The sequence below is a fragment of the Macaca mulatta genome, chromosome X, assembly GCF_049350105.2.
Source record: "Macaca mulatta isolate MMU2019108-1 chromosome X, T2T-MMU8v2.0, whole genome shotgun sequence".
NCBI lineage: Eukaryota > Metazoa > Chordata > Mammalia > Primates > Cercopithecidae > Macaca > Macaca mulatta.
Genome location: NC_133426.1, coordinates 156,940,638 through 156,968,166, shown reverse-complemented (window position 1 = coordinate 156,968,166; position 27,529 = coordinate 156,940,638). Strand labels below are relative to the sequence as shown.

At 41.1% G+C, this 27,529-nt stretch overlaps 1 protein-coding gene across 11 annotated transcripts in view; it reads right to left on the bottom strand.

Moving 5' to 3' along the window:
• Positions 1 to 27,529, bottom strand: part of MTMR1 (myotubularin related protein 1) — a 79,079-nt gene that overhangs the window by 51,079 nt on the left and 471 nt on the right. For 4 of the 11 annotated variants that reach the window (XR_013412652.1, XR_013412651.1, XM_077988076.1 and 1 more), the window contains exons 1-4: positions 27,211 to 27,495; positions 21,613 to 21,718; positions 5,692 to 5,715; positions 5,090 to 5,116 (exon numbers count right to left, since the gene is read on the bottom strand). Coding sequence is in view for 7 of the 11 variants with exons in the window: in XM_077988076.1 (XP_077844202.1) it covers positions 5,090 to 5,116; positions 5,692 to 5,715; positions 21,613 to 21,718; positions 27,211 to 27,362 (309 nt within the window). In the remaining 4 variants the exon portion in view is untranslated. Of the gene's footprint in view, positions 1 to 5,089; positions 5,117 to 5,691; positions 5,716 to 21,612; positions 21,719 to 27,210; positions 27,496 to 27,529 lie in introns of those variants that run through there. The other 7 variants (XR_013412653.1, XM_028841862.2, XM_028841859.2 and 4 more) reach the window with 3 other exon arrangements.

The window sequence follows — 27,529 nt, the reverse complement described above, 5'->3', positions numbered from 1 at the left end:
ACATGTATGCACAAAGTGTATGACCAGGGACATGAAGAGTGAAGTTCAGTGTTCACCCAATCCAGGCCATGAGAGAGTGCGCTCTCACCTGGCAGGCAGGCAACAGGATTCAATCCCTACTGCGGAGCACGGTGTTTTCATCAGGCACGTCCCAAGACAATTCACTTTGCAGTAATTTCACACTCACCAAGAAAATTGCTAATGATTTACTAGGTGTCCTGGCTACAATGATACTAGGAAAAGGATACCTTAGATGGCCAGAAGAATACATGCCCACGTTTTAAAATTAGCAGATTGGCACTGCAGCCCAGTAGCCAGTCCCTTGTGAGCTTGGTTGGATAGTGCCAGATAATTGAGAGGAGGTGAGAAAATGGTGTTCTTGAACTACAAAGTTAGGGACCAAAGCCTGAACTCGGGGCCTACTCCGAGGTACCGCCACCCTGTGAAATGCTGCCAAGGAAACCAGTCACTTTCTCCTCGGCATCTCTGACATAATGCGTCATGAATAAGAATAAGGTGATCAAAACCCCCAGCAATTCCAAAGCTGTATTTCACAGAGCATTACTTTCCCAAGAGATGTGAATAGTCTTAAAAATAAATAAATAAATAAATAAATAAATAAATAAATAAAAGTTTGGGAAATGCTGGGTTAAGCAAAACAAGTTCAGCTGGTTTTTTTTTTTTTTTTTTTTTTTTTTTTTTTTTTTTTTTTTTTTTTGAGATGGAGTCTCACCAGGCTAGAGTGCAGTGGCACAATCTCGGTTCACTGCAACCTCTGCCTCCTGGGTTCAAGCAATTCTCCTGCCTCAGCCTTCCGAGTAGCTGGGACTACAGGCGCACGCCACCAGGCCCGGCTAATTTTTGTATTTTTAGTAGAGACGGGGTTTCACCATGTTGGCCAGGATGGTCTCGATCTCTTGACCTTGTGATCCACCCGCCTCAGCCTCCCAAAATGCTGGGATTACAGGCGTGAGCCACCGCGCCCGGCCTCAGCTGCTTTTTTTAGTGATACATCTTTAGTGTGTTAATGCACACCAAATCAGCAAGAGGGCGCTAGAGTATAATGCATTTCTCATACCTAGTTGATCGGGACTGCTTTTTCCACCTGTTAACATCGGAGGCCACTAGTGTTCAGTGGAAAACAGGTCAAATAATACTAAGTTTTCAGCATAATTTTGTAAAGCAAAATATTTTTAAATGGATGTCTTTTATAATTCTAAATTATTGAAAATTCAAAATAGTAATTATTTTCATAGTTGCAAGAATATTTCACTATGTTTTATTAAAGGACTTAAAGTTCAATTTAGAAATACTACACATAGCAGTTTCATCAAATTTTATAAAAGGAAGAAAGCCAAACTATAAATAGCAAATTCAATGTTAAATGTTGGTCAGGGGTATGTTAATTCTAGTGGGAGAGCACAAAATGACATGGTCCATCCTCCTCCTTATTGAAAGGTGCATGGCTAAAATAATATAGATTAGGAATCATCATTACCTCCAAACAGTTAATTCAATTCAAATGTTTAGTCCAGACTGGTTTTTAAAGACATTTTCAGCCAAAAGTTTTTGGAAGTTAACACATTAAGGGTGGGTGTGGAGAATGATTAATGGATTCATTTTAATACTCACATCTGTTTTGGAAATATATTTTATGCAATAAAGCATAAACTAACATGTATACTTATAAATGTCTGGTTTTAGAAACACTAAAAGATCTCCAATCTTAGAAGCCTTAATTTGAAAGTCTGCTTTATTGCCTGAACTAGTGACTAATTGTATAGCATCTCACGAAGTGAGAAAGCTACTTTAATCAATATCAGAGTTTTAAATTACTTCAAATGTTATATTGTTAAAGCGAAATATTTTAATGGCTAAATATTATCATGTATTATACAGACTTAAGTTTCTTATATGTTAAAATTAAATGGAAGTAGATTATTTTGAAATATAATTACTAAAGCAAGCTGCTTTAATCAACTGAATCTAGAGGAGCTTAGGAAAGGTATGACTCTCTCTAGAGCAAGCCACATCAAACATTTTAAAGTCCTCAATCCAGGACTAAAAAAATGTTGCATATAGGAGACAGAGGTGATTAGGACCATTTTAAGAATACACAATGCTCTCAAGATAGAAGTTGAAAATCAAGCATTTCTCTTCTCTTCCCATAGTCATGTCAAGTTTGGCTTGAAACTTCTGTGTATTTATATGTCAGTGAGACATAGTAAGGCAAATCTCTCACTAATGATAAATCTGGGACATGCTTTTTAAATGGCAAAAAAGAACAACTATTGGAATAAAACAAAGATGTGACCCAGTTGCTTCAGATTTCCCCATAGGAGATTCCTTTTGTAAAAGAAACACATTTAGCTTTAGCATAGAAACTCAAGAGGAGAAGAGTTTTAAAAGCTTGGAGGTTTTTTGTTTGCTTTGGTGAGTATAGTAGATTCCCTTTATGAAGCTGCTGTTAGGAGAAGGGACTCACACTTATGCTACGTTAAGCTTTTACTGCAACTACGAGGTTGCACAGGACATGATTTGACCCTTGATTTATCCAACCCATGTTCAGCACAATCAAAGGATGGAATAGTCTTATGAACTAAATTTGATTTCATAAACACACCCATTCCTCTTGGTGCCGTGGCTCAAAGTGCTGCCCAACTGGGGAACTCCCTCTGATGACCTCATCCCAACTTTGTTCCAGTGACCCTGAAGGTCTAGCCGAAGTCTGCCAGCTCCCTGAATTTGTTCCTGAGGGCTCCAGCCCACCCAACAACCCTGGCCTCTTTGCTACTTTTCTCCTTAGCCTGAATCCAAGCCACCAGGTGAATCGTTTATATAATGGTTGCATGCCAAAAGCAGTGGCTTTCAAACTGGGCTCTTCAAGTTGCTTCTGGGGTCACCAAAGGAGGGTGGGGCTGGATGATGGTGGACAATGGTGTAGCTGAGCACCTGGGGCATGCCACACATCCCTGGAGCTGCTCTTCTCTTGGTTTCACATAAGCATTGGGGAAAGTACTGCAGCTTTAAAAGACTCCAGAGAGGGTCTAGAGGTACTGAGCAGAGTAAGCACTCAAGAATACTCTATGAATAATTTTGTATTCTGATTAATATATGTACCAATTCCACAACTATCTACATGGTACCAGGTACTGTGTTGGGCACAGATCATGCATATTTGAAGAAAGCAAAGTGTGCACCCTCAAGGAGCACCCTTAGCATATGTATCTGTCCCCTCTATGTCTATGTAAAGGCACTGCAGAATCCAACCGTGATGGAGGGTCATTAACCCCATCAATAACCCTATATGGGCAAACCGAGAAACACAGACAAACAAATTTCTAGTTGACAAAATGTTGGATAAACCAATTTTTGCAAATAATGTCATATGGAATCTAGCAAATTTGGACAGGAGGGCACTACTATTGTGGTAAAAGCATCTGGAAAGCTTTGATTATCTAGAAGTCTAGAATGAAATGGCTTCTAAATACATGATCTGTAGCTACAAACAGATGAACATGTAGAACTTGCCACCTGATCAGCTTCAGCTTCAGAAGGGTAGCCATTGTGTTCTTCCTGAATCTTCTGCACAGCACCAGGTGCATGGACAAGAAAAAGCAAAGAGGAGAAAGAGAAACACGTGCAAACAGACAGGTGAAAGGACAGAATTTCTTTTTTAAGGAGACAGTAAGCATGTAAAAGTCGACACACCTTTCATGACTTTGCAAATCACAACATTTTCCCCCTTGGAGTTAAGGAAATAACGTGTAGGCCATCTATAGCATCCTCAGCCTAAAATGGAGTATCTACTCTGTGTTTGTGTTGGGGTAGAAAAATGAAAAGCAAACAAACATCACGAATTTCAAAGAATGTACTGTCTTTTCAAAACCAAGCAATACACAGCATATAGCAAAGAAACAAAATAACAGGCACATAACGTGCTCACAGAAAATAAAGCATACCACAGAAACCTGGCAAAGGGCAAAGTCAAGCCAAAATACAAAGGCAGTTTATAGACATGTATTTTAAACACAGTAAGTATTCATATTACATTGCTCAGGGATCAATTCCACTGCACACATGCATATATCACATGCTGGAGATTATATATGTGTGTGTGTGTGTGTGTGTGTGTGTGTGTGTGTGTGTGTACACATATATACACGTCTGTTTCTTATTGCTTATTGCTAATTAAATTCTGTGATTTATAAATCAATATCATATTAAATATTTCTAATTACAGTATCAACACACTTCCAAGAAACAACGAAAAGGCCACACATCTTTCTTTAATTTTTTCCAATCCCTTTAAAGGTATACTGTTCTTAATTTCTTTATAGAATCTATTATTTTTTGAAACTTTAAAAATTGGGCTTTTTATTCAGCAGGTGGTAAAAAGAATATGAATACTGAAGATCACAAGATTGTAATCTCTTTTTAAAGTTCTATCAAGTCTCTGAGGCTAAAAATATTCAAATTAGCCTATATATATTTTTGCTTCATGAAACTTTGGTTGCAATGACTATCGTTTTTACAAAGGCAACCAGTGAAGAAATAGTAAAACTTTAAAAGAATTTACTATTTCCCACCTTCCATTTTTGTCAATCAAGTCCAAAAACTCCTTAATGTACTTTTATACTCTATCATCAGATTGAATTCAGTGCAGTTGGTATAGTTTAGCACACTTCAAGGCAGTGTAATTTTTCAGTGCAGCCAGTTTTTTGAAATTTCCATTTTTTAAATACAAAGAAAATTGAATCATTAAGTTTTTAGAAACAGAAAGCTCAATGAACAAAAAATACAACATTTCAAAGTTCATGCAAGTGTAAAGCCAAGCACTAATATTTAACAATGTGAATCAATGAAAGAAAATGATTCTCATAAGCAAAAGAAAACATGGTGAAAACAAGACTAAAGAAAGGAAAACCAACTAGAATAACAAGACTTAACTTGCTTATTTTTGTACTACTTCGTTGGCTTCAATAAGATTAAAACTTTAAAACTGAAGTTATTATACTATCAAAATCCACATTGTTTTCCTTGAATAGAAATAGGTTAATTTTCTGTCTGTTAAATGCATGCACATTACCAATCTTTGTCTTGCTTTATGAATATTCTGAAATAAAGGGAAGGAAAATCATGAGGAAAATATAAGCTGTAACCCACTATATCTGTATTTGAAAAAATAGTAACTGGGATTGATTTTGCTAGATTTAACTTCAAGATTAGCACTTCTGCTTTTTGGATTCAACATGCAAACACAAACATGACTTGAAATCTTACTTAGATAGGACAGCCAACTAACCATTTTTTTTAGTTGCTAAATTCTGTAGCATGAATTACACAATAAACAAGATTAAAAGAGACCTCAGTAGCCCTAGCCTTATAACCCCAGTCATGAATATCCATTTGGTCATAATTCATGTAGTACAACAAAAGTCAATATTGCACACTGGTAACAATTTTAGCATCCTGCCCTCACACACATTGGCTTTTATTGCACATAAAAACATTGTAACAAATAAAGCGTTTCTAGTGAACACTTAAAGCTATAACACAGCAGAGCAAATTGATCTGAGTGATTCATAAAAACCAGTGAGAAGGTAAAGAACACTAAATAGACTAAGTGTTCGATAAAGCACAGACACACACAAGTAGGAGGCCCATCTGCTGAAAGCCAAATATCCTTACCCTTATATCAGGCCTCCTGAAAACCTGTTAGTTAAAATACAGAATATCATCATCATGGACATGTTACTATTGACCTGTGAAAGATGCCATTAAGTTCAACAGCCCATTCCCTAAAAAACATCATAATCCTCTAAGTAAAACCAACAAGATCAATCCTAACGCATTTGCCCTCTAAGTTTCATTCGATATCAGATCAATCCTAACACATTTGTCCTATAATTTTCAGGGAAGTCTATGATTTGGAGAAACGTGTCGCCCTTAGGCTAAGACTAACTACATTACCTTAAACGAAAACCCCTTCTGTCAAGTGCTATTACAAGCTATTGTGAACAGGCTGTGTTCAAAAAGTTCATTAGTTTCCGTTTGGAATACTGAATGCATTTTCCTCAAAAAACCAATGATAAAAAAAAAAAAAAAAAGGCAGTTATATGTCCAAAGCAGCCCAGGAAAACAAAACCAAAAAACCACAGAAATCCCCACCTTGGACCCAGAGCAAGCACAGCTCAGCTATATTGCATTGATGGTATCATAAAGCTGAGTTAACTGCAAAGCTTAACCTGGTTTCTATTGAAATTACATTTCCAATTCATATTTGGGACTCCAGAATTAAACTCCCCGATGTGGCCGCCACTGAGAGGAGGGTGCCTGCTCCCCGCCCCAGCACCAGCTGCATGGCCAAAGGGGAGCTCCAGGCGGGAAGAGGTAAGTGGCTGTTCCTGGAGGGGAGGGAAAGCCCAGTTTTATTCAGCAAGGACATTGATTTTAGCAACAACATTCTTGTTGTGCCTGAGGCCTGTGAATCCTAATTGAACATGCAGCATACACATTCAGAAAGCCCTGGTCAGAAGGAATGGCAGGAATTTTTAAAAAGCAAATAGTTGTAATAGCCTGGGAAGATTTTAACCATCTGTGTTCCCCATTCCAAAGTTGGAAATCCTATCTTCTGACCACTGAATGTTCTATGAAAACAAATCATCAGAAAAGAATCACTGGAGGTTCTTACTAGCTTTACGGTTTCACTCAGGATGCATAAGATCACATGACACAGATTCAAAAAAATCACTGTATTATCATTAAAATAATCTTTGAAGTCATTAAAAGGTATCTGAATTAAGTGATGGTATAGCTAAAAGACAAAGTCTATACATAAGTTACTAAACACAGAGTATTCAGACTAAGAAGCTTAAATTTGTCTTTTTGTGGGAGGATGGATATGTTTACCTTAATTGTGGTGATGGCTTAACATGTCTGTATTTATGTCAAAGCTTATCAAATTGCATACTTTAAATATTTGAGGTTTATCATTTGTTAACTACACATCAAGAAATTTGGTAATAAATAAAAGTAGTATATGCTTATGGTAATAAAAACCTCAAAATAGTAAGTCTCTCAGAGCTTCATTCCCCAGTAATAACCACACTTAACTAGATCTATTTTTAATTCTGAGAATTGCTTCCATTGTGATAGTTATGCTTCCATTTCTTGATTTGTCAACTTTAAACAGTGTCTATTAACCTCCCATTTTAAAAGATGAGAAAATTAACTCTCGAACTACTACCTCCCTCTTCCCAATCTCTGTTGATTGAAATGCTAATTTTGAGTTCTTTTGTTTTCCTTCAGCAGCTGCTGCATCATAAAAAACACTCATGATTTTTATGTTTCAGATACTCTTCTAAGCACTGTATTAACTCATTTTATTCTCAGAACAACCTCATAAGATAAAAACTATTATGGACGGGCGCAGTGGCTCACACCTGTAATCCCAGCACTTTGGGAGGCTGAGGCAAGTGGATCACTTGAAGTCAGGAGTTCAAGACCAGCCTGACCAACATGGTGAAACCCCATCTCTACTAAAAATACAAAAAATTAGCCAGGCGTGGTGGCAGGCACCTGTAATCCCACCTACTTGGGAGGTTGAGGCAGGAGAATCACTTGAACCTGGGAGGCAGAGGTTGCAGTGAGCCGAGATCACACCACTGCACTCCAGCCTGGGCAAGAGCCAGACTCTGTCTCAAACAAAACAAAACAAAAACAAAAACAAAAACAAACAAAAAAAACACCTATTACTGGTCCCATGTTTTGACAAGAAAACCAAGGCGCAGTTTAAGTAACCTGGCTGAGTTCAAGGTGGCAGAGCAAGTAGTTAAATCCCGGAAGTCTAGTTCCGGATTTGTGCCCATAACAACTCTACTATACCGCCTCAGCATGGCGCCTCTATCGTCAGACCGTTTAAACTACAGCCCTAAACCTATTTTGACTCCTCAAATGTTAAATAGCTCTTAACTCCCTTCAGGTTTTTTGAAGAAATCAATACCACTAACCCTTCCTCCACCTCTCTACCTCCCAACCTCCATTCTGTAACTACAATTAATGTTTTGGTGCTTTGTCTATAAATTGATAGTAAAAACTGAAAACTAAAAAATAACATTCACGATAAAATCTTTATGAAAATATTGTCCACTGCAGAACCAAATTGTGCAATTGAACCTTGATATGATTTGGACGTTGTCCCCTCTAATCTTGTGTTGGATTCTAATCCCCAATGTTGGAAGTGGGGCTTGGTGGGAGGTGTTTGGGTCATGGGGGTGGATCTCTCACGGCTGGGCACTGTCTTTGAGCTAGTGAATGAATTCTTTTGAGATCTGGTTATTTAACAGTGTGTGCCACCTCCCGCTGCCTTGCTCCCACTCTGGCCATGTGAGACAGCAGCATCTCCTTTGCTTTCCACCATGATTGTTAGCTTCCTGAGGCCTCCCCAGAAGCCACGCAGATCCCAGCACTATGCTTCCTGTTAAACCTGCAGAACTGTGAGCCCAGTAAACCTCTTGTCTTTACAAATTACCCAGTCTCAGGTATTTCTTTGTAGCAATGTGAGAATAGCCTAACACAAACCTCATATATGGGAGTTATAACTCCTTGTCAATAGGCCTTTGCCACTAGAAGGAGAAACTAACTTGAAAAAGGGTGCAAAGGGGTGAGATGATAATCTGCTTTTAAACTCACATAATTCTTTGCCTACTGCCATGAAATCCTCAGTGTTCTTGGTATTGTTGGGGAGGAGAAGGTCAATGGAGGCTTACCCAAAAGTCTCTCAGTTGATACCTATTATGTTTTCTCTGGATCACCATGTCCCTCTCCTGAAATAAGCCATTTCAGACACATGCACAGAGCTTCATTTTCTTCTTAAATGTGATTCTGATGGAAGTCATAGGAGAATAAGTTGTAAGCCAGGAGGCCTGGAAGCCAGCTCTCACTGATGATACACAGCTTCCTAATGCCTGCATTCTGGGCCTCACTTTCGACACATAAAATGAGGGGAGTCTATGGGATGACTGCCAGGACCCTACCAGTTCCCAACTCCCAAGGATTCGGGGTATCTAGGCCTCATTAGAAGACTAAAGAAAACATCTCTCAAACTGAGGCTAAGGGAGATAAATCGGCATAGTGGTTAAAAGAACACACTCCAGAGTGAACTCCCAGCTCCAGCACCTACCTACTGGCCACAGGACCTCAGGCGAGCCACACCCCCCGCTTGGAATCTTAGTCTCCTCTTCTCTAAATGGGAGATGTTGAGTGCACCCCTTGCAGATTGTTGGCAGGGTTAAATCAGTTACGACAATTGTACCTGGGGTGGATAAGTAACCTTTTCCAGTTGATGAGTCTCAGCTGCCCCAACTTGTGCCACAACTATTTTCACACACCCCACATCCCCTCCCTCAACTCCTAAACATGTCAAGAACCTATGAGAAGGTGCCAAAAAAGTTGATAGTGATCTTAATCTATTTAAGAAAGCAAGCAGCCGGGCGCGGTGGCTCAAGCCTGTAATCCCAGCACTTTGGGAGGCCGAGACGGGCGGATCACGAGGTCAGGAGATCGAGACCATCCTGGCTAACACGGTGAAACCCCGTCTCTACTAAAAAATACAAAAAAACTAGCCGGGCGAGGTGGCGGGCGCCTGTAGTCCCAGCTACTCGGGAGGATGAGGCAGGAGAATGGCGTGAACCCAGGAGGCGGAGCTTGTAGTGAGCCGAGATCGGGCCACTGCACTCCAGTATGGGCAAGAGTGCCAGACTCCGCCTCAAAAAAAAAAAAAAAAAAAAAGAAAGCAAGCATACAGCGCCAAAGTTAATGTTACTGGCCCTTGTCGTGCTCTAAATGGCTTTCACTAAATCAAGAAAAAGTAACAAAATTCAAATTTGTGTGAAAGTTTGTGTTGGGAGTAAAACTCCCTTCCTCTGTCCTTCAGGGCACTCCCAAGCAGTGAGGTGAGGGCTTCTGTTGACCACTTGCTTTGGGTGGACTTGGGTAAGGGAGCCAGTATACTTTGCCCTTCTAGGATCTGCCTGCCAGAGAGACCCTGAGAGTATAGCCTGGTCTTCCAAGCCTGTGGAGATTTCACCTATGTGGGCCCTGCCCAGAGAGATTGGCTGCAGTTGTCCAGGGCGACCTTTGGGTGTACATGTTTAACTCTAGAATGATGAACGAGGCAGCCCACCTAAATCAGCCCCTCCCAGCCAACTTTGGTCAATGAATAAAGCTGATACTTTGGTCTAAACTGTTTGGCTCCAGTTTTAATTCTTGATAAGGTAACAGTTGACACCCTGAAATCCCCAAAGTGTGAAAGTATTTCAGAAAGTTTTCAAATGCAGCCAGTACTAGTACTACAAATAATAACAAGCAGTTACTGAAGGCTTACTATTACACCAGGTACAGTACTAAATGCTTTATGAGTTAGCTCAACCCTCCCAGCCACCCATATGACAAACAAGAGAACTGAGGCAGTGAGAGGCATGGTAACTTGCCCTAGGCCATACAGCCAGCGGCAGCACAGCAGGGATTCAAACCAAAGCTGGCTGGCTTTAGCAAGCATGCTCCTGACCCCAACACAGCCCCACCTAAATCTGTTTCGCTTTTTGAGGGGGCTGACAAAGACCCTTAACTCCCAGAATGCCCTACTCTGCCCTGCTCTCTCCTTCCACCACAACTTGTTTACATGTCTATTTTAACACTTACCACAGGCCAACCTGTACTGCAATTTTCTGTGTCTCTTTGCCTGACTATGAACTCCATGCAGCCCAGCCCAGCCCAGCCCCTTGCACATAATAGGTACTCACATCATGTTTCTGGAAGTGGAGTAGTGTTCAGCAATGACAACACACTCCTCTTGTATTTGTTCTTACACATTATATTTTTGTAGAGTAATAGCGTACAGTAAATGAGCATTTGTGTTCCATCCATATGTCACCTCATTTAATATATTCAATCTCTGTTTTAATACCCATTATACAGATGAAGACACTGAGACTCAACAAGGTCAACTAACTTGTTAGGCAGCTTGTTAGTTACGGGGCTGGGATTCAAGGTGAAGTGTTCTGACTCTAAATTTTATCTTTTGGATAAAGCACATGAGAAAATTCTAAGTCAAATAAATATCAGTTTTTTTATAAACTAGTTGTCTTTGAACTTATGCCCCTAAGAGGCTTCTTCTCAATAAAACATTGTAATATTGGAGTAAAAACTCCACTATTTTCTGCCTTAGGCATAAAGTCTATAAATATTTTTGCTTTAGCAATCAGATTGCTACAAAATACGTATTTTTAAAAAAAAGGTTTTACTCTGCTAAGAAGTTGGGACTGTCAGTCAGGAGGAGACGGTTCTTGCTCTAGTAAAACTAAGCATGTTTATTGAAGCCTCAATAAACAGAAGTCTATGCAGGCCAATAAAAATCTAAAATAGTCTTCCCAATACATTTTTTAACATCATCATCAAAATACAACCCTGGGGCCAGGTGCAGTGGCTTACACCTTGGCTTCCCAGTACTTTGGGAGGCCAAGGCAGAAGGACTGCTTGAGTCCAGGAGTCCGAGACCAGCCCAGGTAACATAAGGAGACCCCATCTCTACAAAAAATAAAAATTAGCTGGATGTGGTGACGCATGCCTGTAGTCCCAGCTACTCAGGAGGCCAAGGCGGGAGGATCACTTGAGCCTAGGAGGTCAAAGCTGCAGTGAGCCTTGATGGTGCCACTGCACTCCAACCTGGGCAACAGAGCAAGACCCTATCTCCAAAAAAGAAAAAAAAAAAAGTACAACCCTGGTTTTTGGGAAATTAGCCACACCTAAACCTTACCTGATACCTTTGTCAAATCTTGACTGAAACAATCACTCTTAAGGCCCACCATAAAATGTGGCAAATGAGCTGTTCGTTTCTATCCTGGCTGAAGTATGCTGGCCCAATTTCCATTTACAAAAGTAATGAATATATTGTTAATTGACTAGTAGAAGGATAATTGTTGATATTCTTGCTGTTAACTAAATTTATTATAAGAAACATAATAACTTCTAACATCTTTTTTAGCATAACTGTATTTTTCAGTTGTTATAAATACAATGATACAAATTTTTACATGCAATATAGAATCATTCAGCAGTCTAAAAATCTTGACTTTTAAAATTAAACTTTAAATTTTGGGATAATTGTAAAACCACATGCAGTTGTGAGAAATAATACAGATTCCATGTACCAGTCACCCAATTTCCTCAATCGTAGCATATTACAAAACTATAGTACAATATCAGAACCAGGATATTGGCATTGATTACAATCAAGATGCAGAAAAATGTCATCACTACAATGAACTCTACTGTTAACCTTTTATAGCCACATCTTACTCCCCTCCCTGCTTTCCTCTCTTCTTGGCCCCTGGCAACCACTCATCTATCTTTATTTCTATCATTTTGCCATTTGAAGAATGTCATATAAATGAAGTCATACAGTATGTAACCTTTTGGTACTGTCATTATTTTACTCACGTAATTCCTTTAAGATTCATCCAAGTTGCTTGTGTGTATCATTATTTCTTTTTATTGCTGAGTAATATAGTTCATAGCATGGATGTACTACAATTTGTTTAACAATACACCTGATGAAGAACATCTGGGTGGGTTCCAGTTTTTGGCGATTATGAATAAAATTGTTAAAAACATTCATGTACAGGTTTTTATGCAAACATAAGATTTAATTTGTCTTGGACAAATGCCCAGGAGTACAATTGTTCGGTCATATGGCAGGTGCACATTTCGTTTTTAAGAAACTGCCAGACTGTTTTCCAGAGTGGCTGTACCATTTTACATTCCCATCAGCAATCAGTGAATAATCTGGTTCTCCACATTTGGTGGTGTCACTTTTCAAAAATTTCTAACCATTCCAATAGGATGTAGTGATATCTCACTGTGACTTTAATTTACATTCCGCTATTGAGAAATGATCCTGAACGTCTTTTCACGTGCTTACCTGCCATGTGTATATCCTCTTTGTTGAGATGCTTCATATTTTTTGCTCATTTTCTAATTGGATGGTTTGATGGTTTTACTGTCGAGTTTCAAATATTCCTTATATATTCTAAATACTAGTCATCTGTCAGATATGAGGTATGCATCTATTTTCTTCCACTCTGTAGCTTGTCTTTTCATCTTAACAGAGTCTTTCATAGAGCAAAAGGTTTTACATTTTGATCAATTTTTCCTTTTATGGATTGTGACTTTTGGTGTAAAGTTTAAGAAGAATGATTTACCTAGCCCCAGATCCTTAAGGTTTTCTTTTTTCTCTAAAAGTTTTATACTTTTAAGTTTGTGATTCATTTTGAGATAATTTTTGTATAAGATGTGAGACTTAGATCAAGGTTTTTTGTTTGTCTACAGATGTCCAATTACTCCAGCAGCATTTGTTGAAAAGTCTATCTTTCAACCATTAAATTGTTTTCATGTCTTGGTGGAAAAAAAAATCAGTTGAGCATATTTCTGTGGGATGACTTGTAGGTTCTCTGCTCTGTTCCATTGATCTGTGTGTCTGTACCTCTGCCATAGTCTTGATTACTGTACCTATACGACATGTCTTGAAGTCATTTAGACTGATTCTTCCCACTTTATTCTTCAAAATTGTTTCAGCTACTTCAGTTCCTTTGCCTTTCCATATAAGTTTTAAATCTATATCTACAAAAAATCTTTCTGGGATTTTGATAGGAATTGTGCTAAATGTGTATATCAATTAGGGGAGAAGTGACATTTTTCCTATATTGAATCATCCAAATACATGAACAACGCTGTATGTATCCATTAATTTAGATCTTCTTTGATTTCTTTAATCAATATTTGATAGTTTTCAGCATATGAGTCCTGTTCATGTCTTATTAGATTTATACTTGCTATGGTTGGAATACATCCCCAAAATTTCGTAAGAAAATATTTGCAAATCACATCTCTGGCAAGGTATTAATATCCAGAACATAAAAAAAAAAAAAAAAAAAAAAAAAAAAAAACTCCTACATCTCAACAGCAACAACAAAAACCACAAACATCACAAATAACAAGTGTTGGCAAGAACATCAAGAAATTAGAACCCTTGTGTACTGTTGGAGGGAATGTAAAATGGTACAGCCACTGTAGGGGTTCGAACACGTCCCCTAAATTTCATGTATTGGAAACCAAATCCCCAAATTCATGTTTATTGAAGGTAGGGCCTTTGGAAAGTAATTGGGATTAGATATGGTCATCAGGGTAGGGCTTCCATGACGGGACTGGTGACTCTATAAGAAGAGAGATCTGAGCTAGCAGGTTTGCTCTATCTTGCCATGTGATGTCTCCTGCTGTGTCATGACGCAGCAGGAAGGCCCTGACCAGATGATCACCCCTCATACTTGGACTTCCTAGCCTCTAGAACTGAAAGTAGTACATTTATTTTCTTTGCAAATTACCCAGTCTGTGGCATTCTGTTACAGCAGCAGAAAATGGACTAAGACAATACCTAAGTATTTCATTGTTATAATACTAATGTAAATGGCACTGTGTTTTTAATTTTGGTCTCCACATGTTGCTAGTACATAGAAATGCAACTGACTTTTATATATTAATCTTATATCTATATTGTCTTGTGACCTTGCTAAACTCACTTATTAGTTTTAGGAGGTTTTTTTGCTGTGTTCTTTCTTCCTTCCTGGTGTCTCAGGATTCCTCCTTTTATTGCTTCCTTTCTGTTCAGAGAACTTTGTTTAGCCATTCTTTTAGGATAGGTACGCTAGTGACAACTTCTCTTCCAGTTTTCCTTCATCTGAAAATGTCTTGATTTCCTCTTCATTCCTGTAGCATATTTTTACATGGTTGACTTTTTTCTTTCAGCACTTGAAAAATGTTGTGCCACTTCCTTCTGACCTTCATGGTTTCTGATGAAAAATCCACTGTCATTAGAATTAATTTTCCTTATAGGTAAAGTGTTACTTCTCTTACTACTTTCAATATTTTTTTCTTTGTTTTCAGTGTTCAGAAATTTGACTATAATGTGTCTTTGTGTGCATTTGGGGGGATTTCTCTCATTTCGGATTCACTCAGCTTCTTGAATCTGTAGGCTTACGTGTTTTGCCAAATTTGGGGAGCTTTCAGTCATTACTTCTTCAGGTGCTTTTTCAGCCCCATCCCCTCTCTCTCCTTTGGGACTTTGATGACATAAGTGTTAGATCTTTTGTTATACTCCCACAAGTCCCTGAGGCTCTGTTCATTTATCTCTGTTACTCAAATTGGGTAATTTCTATTGTTCGATTTTCAAGTTCACAGATTCTTTTTGTCTGTCCTCTCTATTATGGTGTTGAACCTATCCTTTGAGTTTATTTCATTTATTGTATTTTCTAGTTTTAAAATTTCTATCTGGTTCTTCTTTGTCTCTTACATTTCTTTGTGGAAACTTTTTTTTTTTCATTGTTTCAAGCGTATCTGTAACTGCTTATTGCTTACAAAAAAGCAATTTTATGATGACTTCTTTAAAATCTAACATCTCTATCATCTCAGTTTTGACATCTGTTGATTCTCTTTTTTCATTCAGTTTGAGATCTTCCTCATTCTCAGTATAACGAGTGATTTTTCATTAACATCTGCACATTTGAGGCATTATGTTTTAAGACTCTGGATCTTATTCAAACCTTCTGTTTAAGCTGGCTTCCTCTGACACTGCTCCAAGAGAAGAGGGGTACTACTTCATTACTTCTAGATAGGGGTAGGAGTCCAGGTTCCCTACTCAGCCTCCACTGACACTGCAGAGTGGAGGGCTCCTCATTACTGCTGAGCAGGGGTGAGAGTTCTAGCTCCCACCTAGGCTTCCACAGAAACCTCCCTGGCTGAGAGAAAAAGGGGTGCCTCATTGTTGCCCTTGATACGGCCTCTACTGACACCACACTAGAAGGGGCAACCTGCCTAACAATAGATGACAGTGAAAGTCATGACTCTTCACCAGGTCTCCCCTAATACCACCACCACTCCAGGGAGTTGGTATGCCTCAGTATAGCCTGGCAAGGGTGGAAATCAGGCTCTCCCAACTGGCTTTGTTGGTGGGGTGGGTGTGGGTCATAATTTTTTTCTGTGGTGTTTGGCTGGAGTAGAGTAGTTAGTGTGTTTTCTTTTTGCTAGGTGCCCCTTTCCTGGTCCTCTGGCTAGACAGAGTAGGCCTTTCTTATCTGCGCCTGTTGGCATTTCTGACTTACTGGTTTCTTCAGCAATGAGTCTGGGACATATGTGGCAAAAACAACCCCAGGAAACTCACAACCGTGTCATTCCCTGGGTCTTGAGGTCCCTAGCTAGTCTGCCTTTTCTACCTTTCAGAGTATTCTTATGTTTATTTTGTAGATAATATCCAAGGTTTTCAGTTGTACTTAGTAAGAAGAATAAGAGAAAATATATTTGCTTCCAGTTTTTCCAGAAACAGAAGTCTATATCTAAACATTTTTAAGAAATAATTATTTCCCACAAAAACGATGATAGGATAGCACTCTTGTATCTATTACAGTGGTTACAAACTGGAGGCCTATGGTACCATAGGTTTTTTAAAAAAAATTATTTGCTGTTAGGTGGGCATTCTGTACTCTCCAGTTCTCTACAGCACTCCTCCATGTCTGCCTAGATTTGTGAACTGTCCCATGAAGGCATCTGAGTTTGCAACCTCTGATTTATAAGTCACGAGGCCAGGCTATAGATTACAGACATAGACTTCGAAAGTTCATGCTAAAGCTTCCCTTTTCATAGACTAGGGCCCAATTTAAGAAATGTTAACCAAGACTCAGCTCAAGCATAATGAAGCCTTTCCTATACTCTGCCTTCGACTTCCCTCCAAATGTAATTACTGTACTATCCTATCCAATGATTAAACTTAGTACAAGGTCATCTCCATTTTCTCATTTTTCTTCAGAATGTTTAGAGAAGAGATATAGCTACTGTGTGTGTGTGGGTGAGGGAAGGAGAACAGAAAAGAGGTGATGATAATGATGAAGCAAGAGGAAGGAAGATGATCACATTAAAACTATAGTGTCCTCAGGAAGGGGAACATCACACACCGGGTCCTATTGTTGGGAGTGGGGGGGAGGGATAGCATTAGGAGATATACCTAATGGAAATGATGAGTTAATGGATGCAGCACACCAACATGGCACATGTATACATATGTAACAAACCTGCACGTTGTGCACATGTACCCTAGAACTTAAAGTATAATAATAATAATAATAATAAAACTATAGTGTCCTAATTTTCATAAAGCTGGCCCAAATCAAATTCTTTTGAACACAATTGAATAATGTTCTACCAAGAAAGGCATTTAGAGGTGAATAATCTAATCCAAGCCCCTTTATCCTTCCAGATAAGGAAACTGAGCCTGAGAGACTATACAAGGTCACAAGCTAACCAATATTGTTTATACCACCCCATCATGTTCTCTTTTCATAGCCTAGTCCTACTTTCCAAACAATGGAAGCTGTGATCAACTATGTCACTTCTACCAATAGTTTCTAAAAATGTTTCCATTTGTAACTGTATTATTTCATCTAATCTACAGATTACATTCGAATTTTGTTCTTAAAATTTCTGACAAATTCAAGAGAGATTTTTTACCATTTGTTAGCCTAGTAAAAATGAAAGCAATTGAGTTGGTAGTGGAGGGGGGACAAGCAAAACAAATATTTTATTACATTTTGTCTAATAGTCTTAATTATCAGGCCAGTCTTCAGGATGACTCAGTATTAAATCAGGCATTTATTAATTTAGCTGCCCCACAATTCAGTATAATAGCTATCCACTCTTTCAGCTGGGACAATGCTTGCCAAACTTACCATTTCACATACCACCTCAACAAGTTTGGTTTGCTGTATCTGCAAACTGCCCATACTAATTTTATACTTATCTTTATATTGATTTAAAATCAACTCCTTTTTAATACTTTGCCTGCTCTAAGCCATAACATCCACTAAATCACAAGCGTGATGTGCTGATTTTTCTAATACACAAGAAAATAATTACATAGCTACTAAAATATGTCCATGGACATACTGTCTAAACTCATCTCGTGATACCAGCGATATTCTGTACTTTAGATGAGCTGACCCTGGGCTGACAATTTATGATATGAGTAAATAATAAAATAATTATTCTCCAATATCTGAGTTGCTAATTATTCAGATTCTTAGTAACACACCAGAAATACAGGGTCCAATCACCAATTTCAACAGATATAAACTCAGGAAGCCTAGGCTTTCAGATTTTATCGTGCATAAGAAATATATGAGACCCTTGTTTCCTTGCCTCAGAGACTCTGATTCATTAAATCTGAAATGGAGCCCAGGAAGCTGCATTTTTACAGGTACTCCAGGGAATGCTGTTTTCGGAAGACCCAAGGGTCACATTTTGAAAAACAGTGGATGAGGCCAGGTGTGGTGGCTGACACCTGTAATCCCAGCACTTTGGGAGGCCGAGGTGGGAGGATCACTTGAGCCCAGGAGTTCAAGACCAGCCTGGGCAACATAGTGAGACCCCATCTCTATTAAAAAAAAAAAAAGAAGAAGAAGAAGAAAAAGAAGAAAAAATAAAGAATGAAAAGCAGTGGATGGGAATGGGGTGGGACAAAATCTTAAAATCACTCTAGTTTTTCAATAGGATGACTTGAGTTCAAATCCCAAGTCTAACTGTATGACCCTAAGCAAGTCATTTCATCTCTCTAGGCCTTGGTTTCCTCATCTGTTAAATGATGATTGTAATAATAGCTACCTCAATGGACTTTTTTAAAGAAGCAGGATATCTCTATGTTGTCCAGGCTAGAATGCATTGGCTTTTCACAAATGCGATCACAGCACACTGCAGCCTTGAATTCCTGGACTCAAGTGATCCTCCCATCTTAGCCTTCCAAGTAGCTGAGACTACAGGCCACCACACCCAGGTTCACTGGGTTGTTTTAAGGCTTAAATGGATGACATGTCAAAAAGCATTACAAAACCACAGAGCTTATATATGTTAGAGGATTGATGATGATGATGATGACATAGAACCATTCTCGACAGCCTGTTACAACTCAGAAGACAATCAGCATTTAAAATAAGATGCCAAGTGCTCTGCTCCATATAAACATCTGCTCCCATTTAATTACTGACGTTGAGTTTAATCTATAATAAATTAGCCCCCAAATTAAGTGTGTATTTCAAATAAGACACTTACACAATAGATAATTTCAAATATCAACTGATGACTGCAACTTAAATCCTCAAGGAACTTTATCTGGATCATCAGGGTCAACCCCATGCAATAGCTCCCATGCCAGCAGGGTCCCAAAGGCCCATTTTGGTTACCCTGATTTTAAGAACTACTTTATAGGGAGCATGTACAATTATCTTTGTGGTTTAGAAATATTTTATGTATTTATTATATTAAAAAAACCTCTCCTTGAAGAAAGTGTAACAACCCCTGAATTATAAATTTAACACCAACTTTTCAGATTTAGCTACAGGGCAAATATAACAAAGACAATTATAAAACATGCTCCCTTACAATAATTCATCAAAGACTTTAGCTATGATCTGATGTAGGAACTTAATTTCCAAAAGAAAGAAAGCCTTATTTTTTCTGAATACCATCTGTTCAACCATTCCAACATGAGCTAATTCTGCTACACAAAATTTGTAAATAGACTAAGATTGAAAAAACTTAGTTGCTTCATGTTAAAGTACAGATTCAGTCTGATCTATTCATGTAATGTTAGAAAGCTATGCACACAGTCGACATCCAATCTTTTATAGGACACACACAACACTAACAACTATTCAATCTTTTTTTTTTTTTTTTGAGACGGAGTCTCGCTCTGTCACCCAGGCTGGAGTGCAGTGGCCGGATCTCAGCTCACTGCAAGCTCCGCCTCCCGGGTTCACGCCATTCTCCTGCCTCAGCCTCCCGAGTAGCTGGGACTACAGGCGCCTGCCACCTCGCCTGGCTAAGTTTTTGTATTTTTAGTAGAGACGGGGTTTCACTGTGTTAGCCAGGATGGTCTCGATCTCCTGACCTCGTGATCCGCCCGTCTCGGCCTCCCAAATTGCTGGGATTACAGGCTTGAGCCACCGCGCCCGGCCACAACTATTCAATCTTAATGAAAACATTACAGTTAACTCATAATTGTCCATAAAGAAAATCACCCCAAGGTGTGGCAGCTATTCTCTGCTAATATGGGTTCTTAAGTCTCTCAGCAGGCAGTTTCTCAGCTAAGGTGTAGGCAATAGGGCAACTGGAACTGGTGCAATCCGCAGCTGGTCAGTGACCAGTCATTCACGCATCGGTGATGCAAAAAATGCTTCTCCCACCTGGAGACAGTGTGTTTGCCCGGCCAGGTTTTAAGGTCCAGGAGCCCTAGCTGCTCTTTTATGGGCAAACATGAACACCAGATAGCAGGAAAAACTATTAAGAAATATACTGTCTTCTAGCTGGGCAGATTATCCAATTTCTGGTAATCCACAGCTATGCCTTCCTTTGGTAGGCATAATCAACAGCATCTGCCAGTTTGGATGAAGCAAGAGACAGCACCATAGCCAAATCTCAATTAGTTGGCCTCCTGAGCCTGTTTCTGCCCTTGTTATTACCCTATGAGCTCTAAAGAGAAACTGAAGATAAAGCTCCTGGGAGCATCTACTAAGAATTAATTAGGATCTTTACTGTAATTCTTGATATTTGTAAGATTTGATATCTGGCAAGGACCATGATTTTGAGAGACTGTTAACTAATGGTAGTCTGGGATATCAAATGCATTTTACACACACTTGTGAAAAATCAATCATCTCTTACTAGCAGGCAAAAATGGCTACTAATAAACAGAAACCTCAATTTAGGCAAACATCACTACTGAAATATAAATGTGATTTCATTTAATGTACCTATTAATAGTTTACTGACGTTAAAACAAAGTTAGTCTTTAGCCTTAACAAAGATGGAGCAAGCGATTTTTTTTGGTTTGTTAATTGATTCAATATTTATTGAGCAACCATTATGCTCCAGGATTGCGCCTGGGAAGCCAGTGGTGAGTAAAACTGCCCTAGTCTCTGCTGACAAGGAGCTTATCACTTCAATTTAGAATAAGCAGAGAATCTAACTTTTAAAATAAACAAAAAGATTTTCACTTCAGTAAGGACTGAAAAATGAGGCTGCCCATACAATACTCTTTTGAGATTTTGGAAAGGTTTTTATTCATTCTAGTATCACATGTTAATGCTGAATACTCACAGATAATACATTAAAAAATTGTGAAGTTAGGGAAGTATTGTACATCAAGATATTTTCTGAAACTCACAATACTAACAAAGAAGCTATATGCATTTATTATTATAAAATGGAACTTGATTTTTAAAAGAATCATCGTCATCTAAAGACAGCTTCTCCTCTCAATTACAAAACTATATGTACTGGATACTGGTAAAATTTCTCTTCTACATTTTAGATCTAACAACAGAGAACCTTTCGTCCTTATTCTCGAGCAAATGGCCGTGTTGCATCAAAGGGCCAACGGTTCACTTGAATTAAAACTGCAAAGCTTCTTGGCTACTTAGCATACTGAAAATGAATTAAGCACTCAATGTTGCTTACCTTGTAATCTCTGGATACATTTTCTGATGTCACTGAACCTGAAATCTGACTAGAAATTGTAGCAGCTATAAGCTGTTTACACCATTCAACATGTGACCCTGTAGGACTAAAAAAAAATAGCATGGATTACAAAACATTATATCATAGGATCTCAGTGAAAAAACTAGCACTGAATAGGAATATGATAATACTTCTTTTTTTAGATGAACTAACTAGACTCTTTGGTTACCTTTACATTTAATCTAAGAACTGAAATAGCAACTGACAACTAGGAAATAAGATTAGGTTCCAGGTTAATTTTAAATGAATCACCCAATTTTCTCAAAAAAAGTTGAAGATTCTAGGTGTTAGTTAAGCTTACTATTCTCTACCATTTAATGGAATTTTACTCTATTAAAATTATACAGAAGAAATCCTTTTTTTTTTTTTTTTTGAGATGGGGTCTCACTCTGTCGCCCAGGCTGGAGTGCAGTGGCGCAATCTCGGCTCACTGCAACCTTCCACGTTCAAGAGATCCTCCCACCTCAGCCTCCCATGTAGCTAGGACTACAGGCACATGCCACCATGCCCGGCGTGTGTGTTTGTGTGTGTGTGTGTGTGTGTGTGTGTGTAGACAGGGTTTTGCCATGTTTCCCAGGCTAGTCTTGAATTCCTGGCTCAAGTGATCCACCCGCCTTAGCCTCCCAAAGTGCTAGGATTACAGGCATGAGCCACCGCACCCACCCGGGAGAAATATGTGAAATATTTATCTTACAGCATAGGCTTTTCAAACATTCAATTAATTTCATGTTGGTAGTTTTAAATCTAGAAAATAGTATACTTTTGAGTGAAGTAAAGTGACTCAGAAGAAAATCATGAGATTTATAAATTACAGCCTAGAAAAATGATATTCTCTGTGTAGTATTAACAATACCTTACACTTCTGTAAGTGCTTTGACAACTTACAAATGGTTTTTATTTTTTATTTCTTTTCTTTTTTTTTTTTTTTTGAGACAGAGTCTTGCTCTGTCACCCAGGCTGGAGTGCAGTGGCACGATCTTGGCCCACTGCAACCTTCGCCCTTCCGGGTTCAAGCAATTCTCCTGCCTCGGCCTCCCTAGTAGCTGGGATTACAGGCGTGTGCCATCATGCCTGGCTAATTTTTGTATTTTTTAGTAGATATGGGTTTTCACCGTGTTGGCCAGGCTGGTCTCGAACTCCTGACCTCAGGTGATCCGCCTGCCTTGGCCTCCCAAAGTGCTGGGATTACAAGCACAAATGGTTTTTATTATATCAGAGCCTCACAACCATGGTGTGATGAGAAGGCAGAACAGGGACTAGCCAACTTGTCTTTGAGGAGAGAAAATTGAGGCACAGAGGTGACATGCCCTGTGAGAAAGTAGCTGTCCTCAACAGGACATGGAACAACGAATAGTGACTGACTCACTGCAGTGAAGCCAGCAGCACAGATGCGAGCCAACCGCTTTATATGAAAACACAGCAATGCAAAGAAAATGTCATCTTTCACTCCCACAGAGCTCTGAGGCATCAAAGCATTTTCACACATGTAGCCTTGCCCAGCCTCACAGTGACCCATTTTACAGATGAAAAAATTAAGGCCCAGTTTTGCCCCAGGTCACATGACTGGCAAGTGGTCAGGCTGTACTCACCTGACCTAAAAGACCACATAAGCCAACTAGGCAGTGAGAGATTTAACAATTGCCCCCAGAGGCCGGGTTCCTCTCACAATTTGGCAAAATACTAAGAAATCAAGCTAGAAGGCTAAGAATACTGACAAAAGTTTACCTTGCAAGTAGCTTTCACTGTAAAGAATGTTTCAGGCCTTTTAAAAAAATCACATCACTGATTAAACCCACACTCATGTATCTGAAGGACAGAAACACCTGGAATCCCCAGGCAATATGGAAAATGACCCAAAGAGTAAAACAAAGAAAATGGAAGTTCTGTGCTAGTGATCCAAATTGCAGTCTCTGATCAAAACACACCAGAGGTTATCTGTGTGGTTGAAAATACTGAACGAGCAGAAACTCCTATCACATGCCAGGAATCTATATACCACAATTTCGACCTGAGGGGGAGAAGGAGGGAAAAGAGAGAAATTTGTTTCCTTCTTAAAGGTTAAGTCACTTTCATTCCCGCGTATATCATACTTTGCCTGTCATAATGCCTTTTTCTGTCGGCACCCACCAGTTGCAAACACAGGAAGAAACTGCAGAAACCCAACTGCTGAGCGTGAGTGTGACCTGTTATTACCACCTGCCCAGCATGCCTTCCCCCTTCTTCTGATAAGGACCCTCCTCTTTACCTTGGGGAACTGCCCTTCCCCACATCATAGGCTTCTGTGGGGGAAAGTGGAGAAGAAGGCTGACCCCTTCCTCCACCTGCTCCCACTTGTAGGTGAGTTACCTAGGACCAGCCAATCCCAGGCTTTCCTCTTGGATCCTGAAATACATGGATCTGCATCCAGAGCTGCTGGAGGCCACTTCCCACCCCACCCCACCCCACCCCTACCATCTTAAGGAACTCACAGGGATTAAAAAGTGAGGGGAAAAAAGACAGAGAGAGAGATGGGGAGTCCCGACAACACCGTTTGCAATCCTGGCCTCAACTGTGCCTGTGGCCATCTCTCCTCCTATCTGGAGCAGTTCTGTGAGCCAGGACATCTCATTTGGCTTAAGCTAGATTGAACGGTGGTTTCTGTCACCTGCAACCAGAAGCATCCTGGCCAATGTAGTTACGCACAGTGAAACATAGTGGGCTAGCAGACAGGAGGCCTGGACATGAGTCCTGCTTCTGTCACCAGCTAACTCCATGATCTTTGGCAAGACACATCCTCTTACAGGACCACAGCTTCCTCATTATTAATTACAGTATTCAGAGCAGAAGTGAAGGCTCCATAGTCCAAGGGACATGGCCAAGTCCCACCCATAGAGCCAGGTTCCATTCTAGAGGTCACTCTTCAAAGAAAACTGTGAATCTGAGCTTGTTGAGATGACAGAACTGAGAAAGGAGGCCATGATTCCTCCCCCACCCCTTCTCTGTAGTCTGTGCAATTGCCCTCTATATTCCTGGTGCCAGTAACTACTTACAGGCTGGAGGCTCCCAGCTCTGTTTCTCCAAACTGGACTCTCCTGATCTCAATGCTGATGTTCCTACAAGACACGTCCACTAGTTTGGCCCAGAGACCCTGCTAATTCAACCTGTCTAAACCAGCATCAGCCGCTCAGCCCCACAACCTACTCCGCTCCTGTGTTTCCTAACTCAGGGTGCAGCACAGCCAGTTACCCTTCCCCCACATGCTAGAAAGCTGAGGTTTGTCTTGAAGCCCATCCAGCACTCCCCCCTCACATCTGAATGGTCACCATGTCGGGTCACTCTTACCTGGTAAGTATCTGGAAAATCCACCCAGCCCTATTCCTAGTCCAACTCTCCTTTCCAGACCCTCATCAATTCTTCTGTGAACTCCACGTGCCTCATGTATTTAAGCCTCACCTATAAGCCCATGACTCCCCACTTTGAATCTCCAGCTCAGACAACCCTGAACTCCAGGCTCAGATAGAACAACTATATCTTTGACATCTATTCTGGGACATATAATTGGCATCTCAAAATTAATATGTCCAGAGCGAAGAGCCTGCTATTTTCTAACCCTGCTCCATCTTAGAGAGACTTCTCCATCTCAGCAACACAATTTTCCCACAAGCTAAAGTTCTGGAACTCTCCCAGATTCTTCTCTCATACCAAACAACCACTCTTCAGCAAACCCCATTGGCTCTACCCTGCAGGCCTTCAAATTACATCTAGAATCTGACCACTTCTCCCCTCCTCCGCTCCACTCTGGCCTGAGCCACCATCTCACTTGGCTTACTACACTAGCCTCCTACTGCCAGTCTCTGCTTCAACTCCTTCCCCTTTCACTCTATTGTCCACATAGCACCATGGAGAGCCTACTGAAATCTACAACAGATTATGTCACTCCTCTGCACAAAGTCCCCAATGACTCCCCATGGTCTCTGAGGCTCTCCACCATCTGGCTCTGTGACTTCTCTAACGTCATCCCTTACTTGTCTCTAGCTCCTTCCTTGCTAGTGACACCTAGTCTCCTTGCTGATCTAGGAACACTTGGCTCACACTCACCTCAAGGGCTTTGCACAGGCCTCTGAATAGAATACTATCACTGACCCCAGGTATCTGTATGGCTGGATCCCTCGCCTCTTAGGGGGCATTACTCAAATGTCACCTTTCTCAGGCTTTCCCTGATCATCAAAATCTCTGAAGGAAACCAGAAGATGAGGCATATTTGGGGGTGACACATTCTGGTCTCCTTTGGCTCCTTAAATGATTCTGATGCATGCCCATCCTGAGTACTTCTGTGTTCGCCTCTACCACCTATCTCATTTATCACATTCGATTTCCACTGTTGGTTGGTTTGTATTCTCCACTAGATGGTAAGCCTAGCAAAATGGTAAGACAGCAAAAGCCGTGTTGTGCTATTCTCTGAATCGCCCAGACCTCGTGTATGGTTGAATATTTGCAGATGTGTGGAGTCCTCACCATTTCAAGTGTTGTCTTAGCTGTGACTGGTTTTCAGTGACACTAACCACTTGGGTAATTTATTAAAATATATTGTAATTACACTGAGGTAGAAACAAAGGTGAAGGGAATGTTTCTTGTTTCTGCGCTTTTGGAAACTCCCAAAAGTTTGGCACAATGGTATGACCAGGACAGGCAAGAATGGGCATGTAAAACTGACCGAGTTACATTACAGCAGTGCATGCTGCCTGAGTGCACTCTGGTGTCAGAGACATGGCCAAGTTGTGGGAAAACTGGATGTTCCGGGTTACAGGATAGGCCATCCCTTGTCGTCGGAGGATGGGGTGGTCCCTCCCAGCTAGACACGGTCACTTCATGTTTCTGATTTCTCTTAGTTCTGCAGCTGCCTCAGTAGCAGTAGGCTTGCCTGTGTGTTCATGAAAACAATAAACTGGTTCCCTCAAAGTGTGAAGAACTGAAAGTAAACCGTTCTGTTTTCTTGCTTCCTGAGCAGTTTGGACGTTTTCCATCTCGGATTTTTGCCTCGATCTGCACCAGCTCCCACGCCCGCGGGGTCCCATCTCCCCGTCCCCACTCCCAATCCCCCATCAAAGACCCCAAGCAGCCACAGCGGAATTGGGGTCTTAAAACCACACGAAGCAAGGTGATGCTAAAAGAGGAGAGCCCGGCTGGGATCTCCCTCCCAAGAGGATTGGTGACCTGGGCAGGGACAGCCAAGCGGTCGCCAAGGGCAGCAGGTGGCGGCGCGGGAAGTGGTTTGACAGCTGCGAAGCCCCTCCCGGGGATCCAGGAGCTGGGGCTCTCGGGGCGGAAGTGAGCCAGGTGCGCGGCCCGCAGCAGGTCCGAGGGCGGCAGCCCCCGGATGGGGCGCTGAGGTTTCCGGGGGTTTGGGGGAGGAGGGGCCGGAGGGGGTGGATGAAGAGGGGCAGCCCACCCCGCCTCGGCCAGGCCCTGCGCGGCGCCCGGGGAGGGGGCGGGCAGGCCTCGCGCGGGGCACTCGGGAGCGGGGCGCGAGAGGCCGGGGCGGCCCGGGGCCCCGCTTACCTGTCCAGGGTCTCCACGCTGGGCTGCCGGGAGCCGGCGGCGGCGCCCCCCGCGGCCCGAGGAGGCCTCCTGCCGCCCGCCGGCCCCGGGTTCGGGCCCCCGCCGCCCTCGCAGCCCGCCGCCGCCACTGCCGCCGCCGCCGGCCTGTCCATGGCGCGCCGAGTCCTGCCGCCTTGGGGAAGCCGCCGTCGGGACAGGAGCGGCGGCCGGGAAGGTTTCGCCGCTCGCCTCCTGCCGCCTGCTCTACCGCCCGCCCGCCTCAGGCGGCCGCCGCCATTAGCTGTCACCTGGCGGCCCCGCGTTACCCACAAGGCCGCGC